The 11899-nt window shown below is 34.6% G+C and overlaps 1 protein-coding gene across 1 annotated transcript in view; it reads left to right on the forward strand.

Annotated features, from left to right (window-relative positions):
• Positions 1–11651, forward strand: part of KCNT2 (potassium sodium-activated channel subfamily T member 2) — a 66779-nt gene extending 55128 nt beyond the window's left edge. The window contains 6 exon segments of the mRNA XM_023531035.1: positions 1000–1111; positions 1114–1140; positions 1143–1223; positions 1226–1293; positions 6669–6757; positions 11546–11651. Of these exon segments, the coding sequence (XP_023386803.1) occupies positions 1000–1111; positions 1114–1140; positions 1143–1223; positions 1226–1293; positions 6669–6757; positions 11546–11651 (483 nt within the window).
• Positions 11652–11899: the final 248 nt, after the last annotated feature.

Below are 11899 nucleotides of genomic sequence, written 5' to 3' on the forward strand. Positions count from 1 at the left end.
GTCGTTATCAGATTGTCCTCTATATTTTTGAGTCTGTTTTTGATTAGTTTGTTCTTTTTGTTTCTTAGATTTCTCATATAAATGAAGTCATATGGTATCTATCTTTCTCTGTCTGACTTATTTCACTCAGCATAATAACTTCATTTTGGAACAGGAAGCTTTTATTTACTAAGGGCCTATAATCAAAGGGGAGTTTCTTAGTTGAAAATCAGATTTAGTAGTGAAAGAATAAATCAAAATAGACTTTATGAGTTTGTTCATTGCTTTTCCTTCCTATGGAGAGATTTAAGTTTTATTTGTGATTCTAGAATACATTTGCGAAATATTAATATTTACAATATATTTTTGTTTCGGATACGAAGAACAATTCTTGAAATATGTTGTGATATTTTAGTCAGAAAACATTTTATGTGAATAGTTAATGCATGAATTAAAAAGTGCTTTCTGTTTTCCTCTGGGTCATATAAGGGAATAAAAAATTCACATTTTATAAAGTTCATTCCAATGCTATTTTTAGAAAGAGCGATAACTTAAAATCCTTTAAAATGTTAGTAATTCCAAAAATAAAAAAATTCTTATAATCTTTATTTAAATGTCATGTGAAATACTTGTAGGAAATTTAGAAAAGTCCATTACATGGACTTAATTTCAATAAAGTTTTAAAATACCTAGTTTTTTTGTCTGTTTTTGGACTCAAACAACTCTATGTCAATAGTCATTTGGTAAGATAACTCTGATCCATGAAAAATTAAATCCTTTCATAAAAATTTACATAGGAGGAGGCAAAGGTATTTTCTTATGTTCATATATAATTTCAAGAGGACATATTTTCTAATAATATTTATAATAATGGAAAATTAGTATCAATGATTATGATTTTGCTCTTCTGTGAAAAGTCTCATGAGATAATCATACCACGATATTGCAGAAACATTAATACAACCACAGGCCAAACTTATTCCTAAAATATCTAATTATCAATACTCATTTCCTTTAAAGTCTCAAATATCTATCAGTGTGGAAGAGTGGGAAAACACCAAAAACTGCAAAGAACAAGGTCATCACCGAGGCAACCACTGCAACTCCATGCCCAGCGACCAATTCGGCTACCCCCGCTGAGGAGAAAGAGCATAATGTGGGCGGAAGACTAAGCAGAAAAGGTCCCAAACGCTCTGGTAAAACAGCTCAGAAAACAACCCAGCGGCGACTGAACCTCTACAGAAGGTCAGACGAGAGCTCGCTGAACTTGTGAAAAACAGAACGAAATATCCGGGTCTGTCTACAGTGGAGTATGCTTCGTCCTCTAAACATATCGCATGATATGGACTTGTGATTTCTGGCCACTAGTCATTGTAGAGCTGACGCTCATTTAGTAAGCTGAGAATCACACTTTGTCTTACAGGTCAGTGGGGTGGGGTTAGTGACACATAGCTACTCTCCCACAGGAAATGATGATGAGAGTAAAATTAAAGTGCTAAAAATGTTAAGTATTTGCTCTGTTCTCTAGGCCTTGTGAGGAACACTTTACAAGAACTATCTTCATTTTAATTTTCACAAAAACTTTTATTTTAGAGATAAAGAAACTAAGTCGAGGAACTTCCTAGTTAGCTTGTTAATAGCATAGCTGAGGTTTATGTCTGGTTCTGTCTGGCTTCAACGCGTCTCTGTCTGTCTGTCTGTCTCTCTCTCTCTCATATACACACACACACACACACACACATCTTATTGTAGGGCCTGGAATCAGATGAATCTGAGGCATTGGCAAGTCACTAAATGTACCAACCACAGATGAACCAAAATGTTCCTATAAAACATGATTAGCTCCTTGTGGTCCAGAAACAAAACATCTTCAAAAGCTCTAATTTAAAGCTCAAATAATGTTTGAGCTCATATAGTGCAGATCTGTCTCAATAATCGTCAGCTCCTAAATTGATTCATGACTGTGACATAGATCATGTGGCACAGATTAAATGCATTAGCAAAGATAACTTGAAAATATATCGCTTATCACAGTATGAATTTTATCTTAAAAATAAATTTAGTCAACTTAGAAGAAAACCAAACAATAAATAAGTGGTTTGTTTTGTTATATGTGTGTGCATGTATGTGTGTGTAAACCAGAAGCCAAGAAACTGTAAATATCATATGGTTTAAAGATAAAATAGAATACATTCCGTATTCTCCCGTCTCATCTTTGTTATGAAAGTCTCAACCTGAAACAAGGTACATAGGGAGAAATTTTAGTCTTTGAATTAGATAGAGTTTAAAAGAAGTTACCTGTATTTCTTTGGGCAAGAAAAGCATATTGGCTAAGACCTACCCTGTGCCAGGAGCAATGCAATGCGGTTTTCGTACATTTTCTCATCACTTCTCATGACTCTGATTAGATAGGTTTCCCATTTTACCCTTCAAGAATTTGAAGCTCAGGGGATAAAGGCTGAGGAAATAACCCAGCAGCGACTGAGGGCACACAGTAGAAATGTGCCCGTGTCAGGGTTCCCTATGCAATTGGAATTCACACGTTTTTAACAGTATAAATCGCAAGGCTTCCTGGTGTGGCTGCTGCTACAGTCCAGGTCCATTTTGACATGGATTGTTGTAAGTTTCATACTGTTAGTAAAAGATGAAATGCAAAGGGAGGGAAAAAAGAAGTCCTTTTAAGTGAGAAAGAGGTAACTACTAGTTAGACATAGAATACATCTATCAGAAAGCCTTAGTTTCTATGTAAATTTATAAGTTGCAGGAAATAATAGATTAACCAAGAACTCTTTTTTTTTTTTTATAGCTAACATGGTGACTTAATTCTTGGTTATTCTCTTTCTTATGGGGAATAATCAAATTTGATAAACGATTGTTATTCTTGTCTGCACCTATAACAGATATGGTGGTGTTAATAGTAATAGTAATGCCATCAACTTCTATTTTCAGACACTTTTGTAAATCATTGATCATCTTCATGTAAGTTTTCAACGACAACCAAAAAATCCCCCAATTTCTAATCAATGTCAGGGATTTTTTTCTAGCACAAAATTATTCACAAATTTATCATACAGCAAAATTACCAAAGACTGAAAAGGCACTGTCGCTAAAAATTTCTTCTAGAATGTTTTGCAACATTTGGACTTAGGAGGAATAATAGAAGTATCTGAGATCGCTATAATGACTTTGTCAACAATTTATTATTTCAAAAGAAATTGACACTGAATTTTTATTATTTTAAAAAAATATATTTTTTCCCAATATAAATGAATAACATTGATATCACAATCAATATATTCCTACGATAGAGTCCTCAAAATCGTGTAATTTTACGTTATTCTGTATTTCCAGAACTGATCCAGTCTCACAAGAAGGCAGTCAGAAACAGAAGGTGATATCCATGGTTGTTTTGTTACTTTCATTCTATATATAGAATGTTAATAGAAAAAACCTAAGCTTTTTCCTTAAGAGATAAAGTAATGAAGCTTTCAAAGGGTGTAACTGCTGAGCTGATAATGATGTACATGAAATGAAAATATTTGGACAATGAATTTTCCATATCTCCCTAAATTAAACTATAAAGTTTTGTTTCACGGGATTGTGTTATATCTTTCCCAGAACATTAATCTTTCAATGACACCAATATTTTTACATAATTTAACACCATAGTTAACTTAATTGCACTTAAATATACATATATTTTATCTTTATAACTGAAAATTCAAATGTTATGTGTTGGCTTATGTTTAAGAAAAATGTGGCCAATTTGAATAAAATGTCTTTTGTCATTGAGAAAAAAAGTTAATTGGTTGAGTGAACTTTTAATTTCAACATTTTATTATGGGTTGAGTATAAATAGTCAATGAATGAGCAAAGAACAGAGCTTTCTAAATGCATTAAAACAGTAAGAAGAAACTTCTGATTATGATGACTATGTGCTCTAAATTTAAACAATTACAAAAATATAAATCACTAGTGTGCGGACACCAGACGAAAGAAAGCATGTACTTTGTTCCCGGAGAGAAGGGAGACAGATGAGTTGTCTTTTACAGGCTAGAAGGTGAGCAAGTGGATCCAAAATACGAAAATCTGAGCTGTACCAGTAGCAAAATCAATCAACAGAAAGAGTTCCAGAAAAATAAGGATCTTGAAGTGGTTATTATATTGCCTACATGTTCAACGTGATAGAGAAAAACAGGAGAGTGATAAAGAGAAATTGAAGATAAAAGGGACCAAATTAAAACTCCTAGACTTTAGGGTCTTTCCGTTGTGATACAATCTATTTACGTGGAGCACTTCAAGAAATTTTGCTATGAAGCTTCTGACTCAATAATTGCATATGCTAATTAACATAGCAAATAAGTTTCTTGGTAAGTACCAGCAATTGATGAATTTGACTCTATAGAATTTATTTTAGATTTTTTAATATTCCAGTACATTTATTCCAAATTTCTCAAGAAGAACAGTTCCATTAAGATAATTATGTCAATGATGAAATAATAATTTCAATAGAACAATTTATATAGTGCTTTTTATTTTGCCAAGGTCAGAGATTACTTATCAGGAGGAGCACGTCACATATCCTCACACAGATTTCCTTAGTAGATATTTTTGCTTGATAGGAAATAAGAGTTTTCTTGATTCTGGTTGATCAGCCAAATCTTCCATCCCAGAACCAGAAATGAGTACAACATCATATTCATTATGAAGGAGAAAAGTTGGGTATTGACATTGACTGAGAAGTTATTTGTTAAAATTTTTTCTCTCGAATGCTACTGTTCAATAATGTTCACTATTTATATAAAAAAGTTCAATAATGCCACTGCTTATGTGAGATTTTGACTTATAGACAAATGAGATATAGGTTTTCTACTAGAATGATTATATTTCAGAGTATCATGTTTCAGCTTTCAGAAGGCACTATCAATTTCTGTTCCTTTGTACAGCACTTACGGAAATTTACACAGGGGGGAATTTCTCAAAAAAGCATAAACTCAAATTGCTTTTTATATAGAAAATGGTCCTGGTAATCTCACCCAGCACAATCTGCTTTAGTTGAAACTGTACCTTACTTGGTGTAAGCTCATTTTATATGCACACTACAACTCCATCTTCAGCCAGCGGAGTTGGCCGTCCTCCCCTAAGATTGACATATATAGCAAATAAAAATATAGGATTTCCAGTTAAATTTAAGTTTCAGATAAACGATAAATAATTGCTTAGCACAAGCATGGCACATGTAATAGGCGGGACATATTTATGCTAAAATATTTGCTAGATTTCACAGAGTATTCTCTATTTTGCCTGACAACTCCACCCTATGCCAGAATATACTTCCTTGTGTGGACCCTGGAGATACATGCAACTAAATATATTCTTTAATTGAATAGTAATTTGATGATCTTGTGATGATAATAGTTTTACTGTCATACTTATGGTGGTTCAGTTATAATGAAGTTATCCGTCTTGTAAGATAAGGATTTTTATTTGTAGACTTTAAAAATAGTGCACATTTACATGTTAACTTGAAATATCATAACTAAAAATATTATCTTTCCTATTGAGGTGGCAGGTTTTTGGGCAGATGAACCTGGTGGTAGACATTACTTTGTGAAAATAATATATATTTTCCAGTGCAGGAAATAAGCGGGGTCAGCTATCTGTCCTATAAAAGACGTTTGTTTTAATTGTGTGCAGTTATATGAGTATTGATATTATCTCTATTGGTCTGAAATACATTCTTAGATTTTGGATCAAACTGCAAAATTTAGTACTTCTTTCAGGAGCCATGCTTTTTCTACTCCTGAAGTGTCTACAAGGATCCTCTGTCTCTAGAACAGGGTTTTAAACAGTCCCTGTGCACGGCTGGGAGGGGGTCATGCTTACTGAAGTGTGTGTCCACATGGCTTTACATCACCATCCTGGCAGAGCCTTGGCAGCTAAAATCTTTACATCCCAACGCTGTTTTCTTTTCCCCTATATAATGCCAATTCAGCTCTCCAAACTTGAAGCCTGACCATGTCTTTAGAGTGAATTGACAAAATTAAAAGGGTATAGCCTTTTATTTTAAAAATATGAATTGTTTTAGAGGATTAACAAATGGCTCAGTAGTATACTTCCCCTGAAACTTATAATTAAATTCTGTTTCATAGAATTCTTTGCATTCTGCAAAAACAATAGGATGGCTTATGTCAGATATATCATGTAAAAAAGCCAAACGTATTTAAGGCCTTAGAGATTTTTGATACATTTTCGCTGTGTTTTCTAAACACAATGTCATTAGATGATTTTTCACAGATTTTCCCATGTGAATATTCCTGTCTGGGATGGCATCTGTAGCCACAATTACTTTTTTCATAATTGATAAAACATAACAAATCAGGTCAACATTTCATCCAGCTTTCTTAAATAGAAATACTTTTTCAGTGTAAAAGCTTAAAGGATAGAATATAACTGTAGCTGTTTTGAACAGAATTAGATACTTTATCACCTATTGGAACAAAAAATGAATACCTGTCAGGTATTTCCAATGACAGTAATTTGAAAATGGAATTATGTACACAATCATGCTGTAGGACAACTGTGGCAAATTCTCGTTGACAGCTCTGGTTTGAAGATAAGATGCTCTATAATAATTCCGGTAATTTTCTGTAAGTTGTATAACAAACTCGGCATTTGTTTATCTTCCGGATGAAATGAACGATCATCAGAGCACCGTGCCCTACATCCTGATCAGCCTGTCTCCACGCACCAGACTGGAGCTGGACGATGTTGTGTAAGTTGATCTCAAACCTCACACAAGGCACTGATTTGCAGAAAACCACTAATTTATTATTATGTTTATCTCCACCATGATGGCCTGCCTAACCCCTTAGGATTCTTGTGATATAAATGTCCGAGTCTAATTTTTGTGTTCAATAAACACATGCATTTTGTGTATCGTTGTGCGTAATACTATTTTTAAAGGGCATTACATGGTTATACAGAATAAAAGGCAAGGATTTTGTATTCTGTGAGCTAATATATCTGTGGGGAAATAAGAGGAAATACGTGGAATAGTAAGAGATTGGCTCAAAGGAAAACCTGAAATATCTTGCACTACTCAATTCTAAAGACCTTAGATTTCTCACCAAAGTGAATAGGTCAAAATATTTACTGGCTAAAGGTCTACAGCAGTAAATCTGATTCATCCAAAACTATGCATTCTGCACGAACAATGCACTAGTATTGCCTTAAAAGTGTGACAGAGATGAATGAGACTTTTTACCTGATTTCGAAGTGCTTCCATTCTAATTTATGAAACTATGATTTAAGCATAAAAAATGTAATATATAATATTACGTTGTCACTAGTGAATTAAGCATTAACTGAGTGAGACAGAGAGGGCTTTTCTACAGCAAGGAGGAAGATGCTATTGTTAGTTGGTGATTACCAAAGATACAAAACTTGAACTGGAGTTTGAAGGGTAGATAGGATTCATGTAGGTGGAGAGCAGAGAACATTCCAGAACAGGGAGAAAATTCGAGAAGTTGTAGTATGTGAAGATTGCATAATGTGGTTCAGTTGGCAATACTGCAATAGCCTAGTTTTTTGACCAGAGGAAAAACTTTGTCTTATCAGCATTTCTGTTGTTACTTAAACATAATATTGGAAACATATATGAAACCTGACTCCAAAAGTCTCGGAGGGTGTTAGGTCCGCAGGGCGTATTTGCATCCATCATCAGGAAAGTGAGTAATAAGGTCAGAGGCTTGGTGCAGTGAGAACATCCTGCGGTGCAGAGTATAAAAGGGGTCCATGGAAGTGGCTTAGACCTAAAGCCGATAATATGCCAAGAATTAGAAGCCTACTTTTATATGTTAACCATTTTGTGGGAGATTTGGGCTGGGGTAGAAAGAGTTTTTTTTTTAAAAAATGGGGGAACCAGCTGAAAAGCTGTTATGGCAGTGTCAAGGGGATCATCTGTCACAGCGTCAGGATGATGGGCTGTAATGGCAGGTCCTGTGTAGATAAGTTAACGAAGGCAATGAGTGTGACTTGTTCGTCCGTGTGGCAGTTGGAAAAGGAATCCAGAGTGGCTTCAAGATTTCGAATTAAAAAAATGCTGGCTGACTGAAACAAGTCAGAAGAGGGAGGCGATTTTCCAAGCAGGAAACAGGTGGCGTTGGCTAGAGAGAAAAGAGAGACCGTGAGCTGGGGTTTAGGACATTGCTCAGTGTGCTAAGCGGAAAAGTCTAGAAAGCATGGGAGATACAGCCCCACAGCTTTGAAGGGAGGCTCTCTCTATATGCAAAATATTCATTTCTCTTCTTCTAGGTGAATACAGCAAAAGAGAGAATGGGTTTTCCAAAGAAGAGGTACATAAAGAAGAAAAAGTAAAAGAATAAATATTGGACTGCTGAGTAGTGCTCAGTTGGGGGCAGAAAGGTAAATGTGTTTCGGAAACTTCTTAGGAGGATACGTCAGCAGGAGTAGCTGTGACCCAAAACCAGGGTGCAAAGACTTGTATAATGTACCTATGACACAACTAACAAATATAATAATGTAACTTGCCATCTGAGGATACTGGTTAGAATACAGGACCTTTGGGGAAAGAGACGAATGGTGCTGTCAGCTGCTAGGGGTCTTAAGGCAGCTGTCAGAAATTATATCCAGTGGCGATGTTGAATTTACGGAGCACTTGCAGTTGGAAGAAATATCTTATTTATGATGCACTTGACTTTCAATTGCCCATTCCGAAGACTCTGCTTAGTCTATTACTATAATAAAACAAAACTGCTCTATTTTACTTGTGTCTATATTTATAAATGTCTTTCTTCCTTTAAACCCACAAAATCTGTCAATTTTTATTGATTCTCCAATCTGCCCATGTAATCCCAACCTTCTCATGCCTCTTTTCCAAATTAGTTATAATTGTATTAATTATATAGGGTTTTAAAAAAGTTATGATCACCTCATTCATATTTCATCATAAATTCTGTTTCCTGAACCTAATAGAATTATTTCCCACGATTATTTTTGATGGAATGGGAAGATATTGTGAGCCTTTTAAGTCTATTAACACATCCATTCATCAAGTAAATGCTTATAATTTGAAATAATTTCCAAAACTCTTAAATTTACAAATAAGATATTATGTTACAATGTATACAGGTAAAATAAATGTAACATTTTCTGCCTTTTGGATACTATTACTTTTTATGTTTTCAGCTAAAACATCAACTTGACTGGTAGAAAAACAACTCTTTGCAATGATTCATACTTGTGGCATTGAGAAAATTAAATTTTAGTTTAACTGGCACAATAAATATCATGAAAAAAGATGCCTACCATGACTAGTATATAAAAACACATTTAAGACATTTATTTAATAGACTCATAGGTTTTGTAGTGATAATAATAGTGGAAAGAACTTTTCCAGCTACATCGGCAGATTTAGGGGATAATGGACTATACTCAAGCCTTTTATGCTTTTCTAAAAAAGCTGCTCTCAAAAGTTCATTTTAAATGAAGGGGCAATGTTAATTTGATTGGAAGAACAATAAATCACTAGATGATATGGTGTTAAAAAGCTTCTTGTGTACTGTTAGTTTTCTTTACTGATCTATAACGCTGTTGATATTTAAAGTAATTACAAAGCAGTGAGCACAGTTGGCAAAGTCCAGTTAATAGATCCAGGACACTCGTATCAACTGTTATTTGATCAAAGAAAACAGACTGCAGTGCTTTAAAAGGCCTTGTCTCATTTTCATTAAGGAAGATATTTTATGAATATTTTTCTTCTTTTTTTTAAGAGGAAAAGTACCATCTTCATGAGCGCTTTCACTTTTAAATCAGCTTCTCTGTTCATTTTTTGTACCTTCTAAAATTATTCTAAAACTATGAATACTGATTTCATTTGCACCTGAAACAAGACTTTCTACAATGCTGCGCTACATATATTTACTTTTATTCTCTTCCCTCCTCACCCCACCCCCACAAAAACGAAACCAATCAATAACAATTAAAACAAGTTTGAGAAGTTGTAGTATGTGATTCTACAGTGGCTTCCTGCTGCCTTGGAACAGAAATTATCCTGGAACTTAAGGTCCTGCATTGATTATTTTCTGCTTTTCTTCCTGAATTTACCTGCCTGGTCTAAGTGGTCTTTTAAAGTCCACTCGTTTTCTAAACGTATCGGGAACATCCCTCGTCTGCGTCCCTCTTGTCACTTCTCAGACTGCTTTTCTGCTCTTCTCCACGTGAGCCTGGAGGGACCCGCTGGACCTGCCCTCCTGAACAAAGTGTTCCCTAATTCTTTCTCCTGCTCTTTTTTTCCTTATGTGATTTTAGGAATTTCTTTTTCTTCTTTCTATCGGCCTCGTAAATTAAACTCTCCATTCTTCTGCAGGACAGGGGGCAGGGTGACTTTCTGTAGTCTCAGGTCCTGGCACAGTATTCAGAGGTGCTCAAGAGATGCACGTTCACGACATCATTTCACCGTCTGAAGTAAAACATCTCTCTTAAATTCTAACATTAAGGAAAGGTTTGAGTTTAGCAGGTGAATATTTGCCTATTTACAAGTAGAACGAATGAAAAATTATTGTTTATACATTTGTATTATTCTTATATCATAAGCTGACTTTTAGATTATAAATTTCCAGATAATTAACATATTATTTGTGCATAACATTCTCTACATTTACTAAATCGTTGATTTTATAGACTCACAGAATAAATTAAAAAGAATAAAGAAATCATTCAGATCAAATTTATTTATAAATGATAAAAAATAAGATTAAGCTCAGTTAATAGAAGAATCATGGCTAGGATTTAGGTCTCCTTGATAGAAAAACAGCCAATGTAAGGGATAATTAATCAACAAAATAACTAAAATAAATCATAAGTCTTTGATAAATTGAAGGTGGTGAAGTGGATCATAACTGAATATAATGATTCTTGATTCATCAGCATTCATCATTATAATCTTCTTAGGTATTTCGTACCTATCATACCTAATACAAACCCTCAGCCATAAAAAATGATGAAGAATTGCCATTTGAGACAACGTAAATGGCTCTTGAGAGTATCATGCTAAGTGAAATAAGACAGACAGAAAAGGACAAGAACCATACGATTTCACTGATATGTGGGATACAAAACACAAAGCAACAAATGAACAAGACCAATAAACTCTTAGACACAGTATGGTGGTTAGCAGAGGGGACAGAGGGAGGAGGGAGGATGAAGAGGGTCAAGTATATGGTGACAGGAGACTAAACTTTGGGTGGTGAGCACACAGCGCAATATAGAGGTGTATATCAAAACAGTACACCTCAAACTTATATAATTATTAACCAATGTCACTCCAGTAAATTTAATTAAATGAAAAATTTAGATTAAAAAGAAAATACGAACCCTGCAAAATTTTACAGGCCAACTAAACTGTGATTCCTTCTGCCGATGTTATCAGTAGAGACACTTTAGGTAACCTGAAAATTGAACATACAGAGGTGAAGTAGCAACCTCCAGTGTCGCTGTGAATTAGTTTGGCGTTATTGACCATTACAGCTATTCGCTTTGTTTTCTTAATCTGACCAGATCCTCTGGCACATCTCCCAAACAACGAACCCCGTCGAAAAAACAGCATCGGCACCACTGGTCAAGAGTCTCAGGAGGAAGCCCAGCTTTGATAATGAGAAAATCAGAGATGTCTTTTTTTCTACAAGGATCTTGCTCAAAATAACTCTACGTCTTAGGGAAAAAAGTGTTGGTGGCATAAAATACACTATACTGGAATGCATGTAAATCTTACATGCTAAAAAAATGTATTCTCCTGGATGTGTAGATTATTTTGAAATTTCACATACTACTTATTGGTATTCCTCCTATTAATATCCGAAAGACATCAATGAAATGATTTTGAAAACCTAAATTATAA

This window comes from Pteropus vampyrus, unplaced genomic scaffold (genome assembly GCF_000151845.1).
Source record: "Pteropus vampyrus isolate Shadow unplaced genomic scaffold, Pvam_2.0 Scaffold60, whole genome shotgun sequence".
Lineage (NCBI taxonomy): Eukaryota > Metazoa > Chordata > Mammalia > Chiroptera > Pteropodidae > Pteropus > Pteropus vampyrus.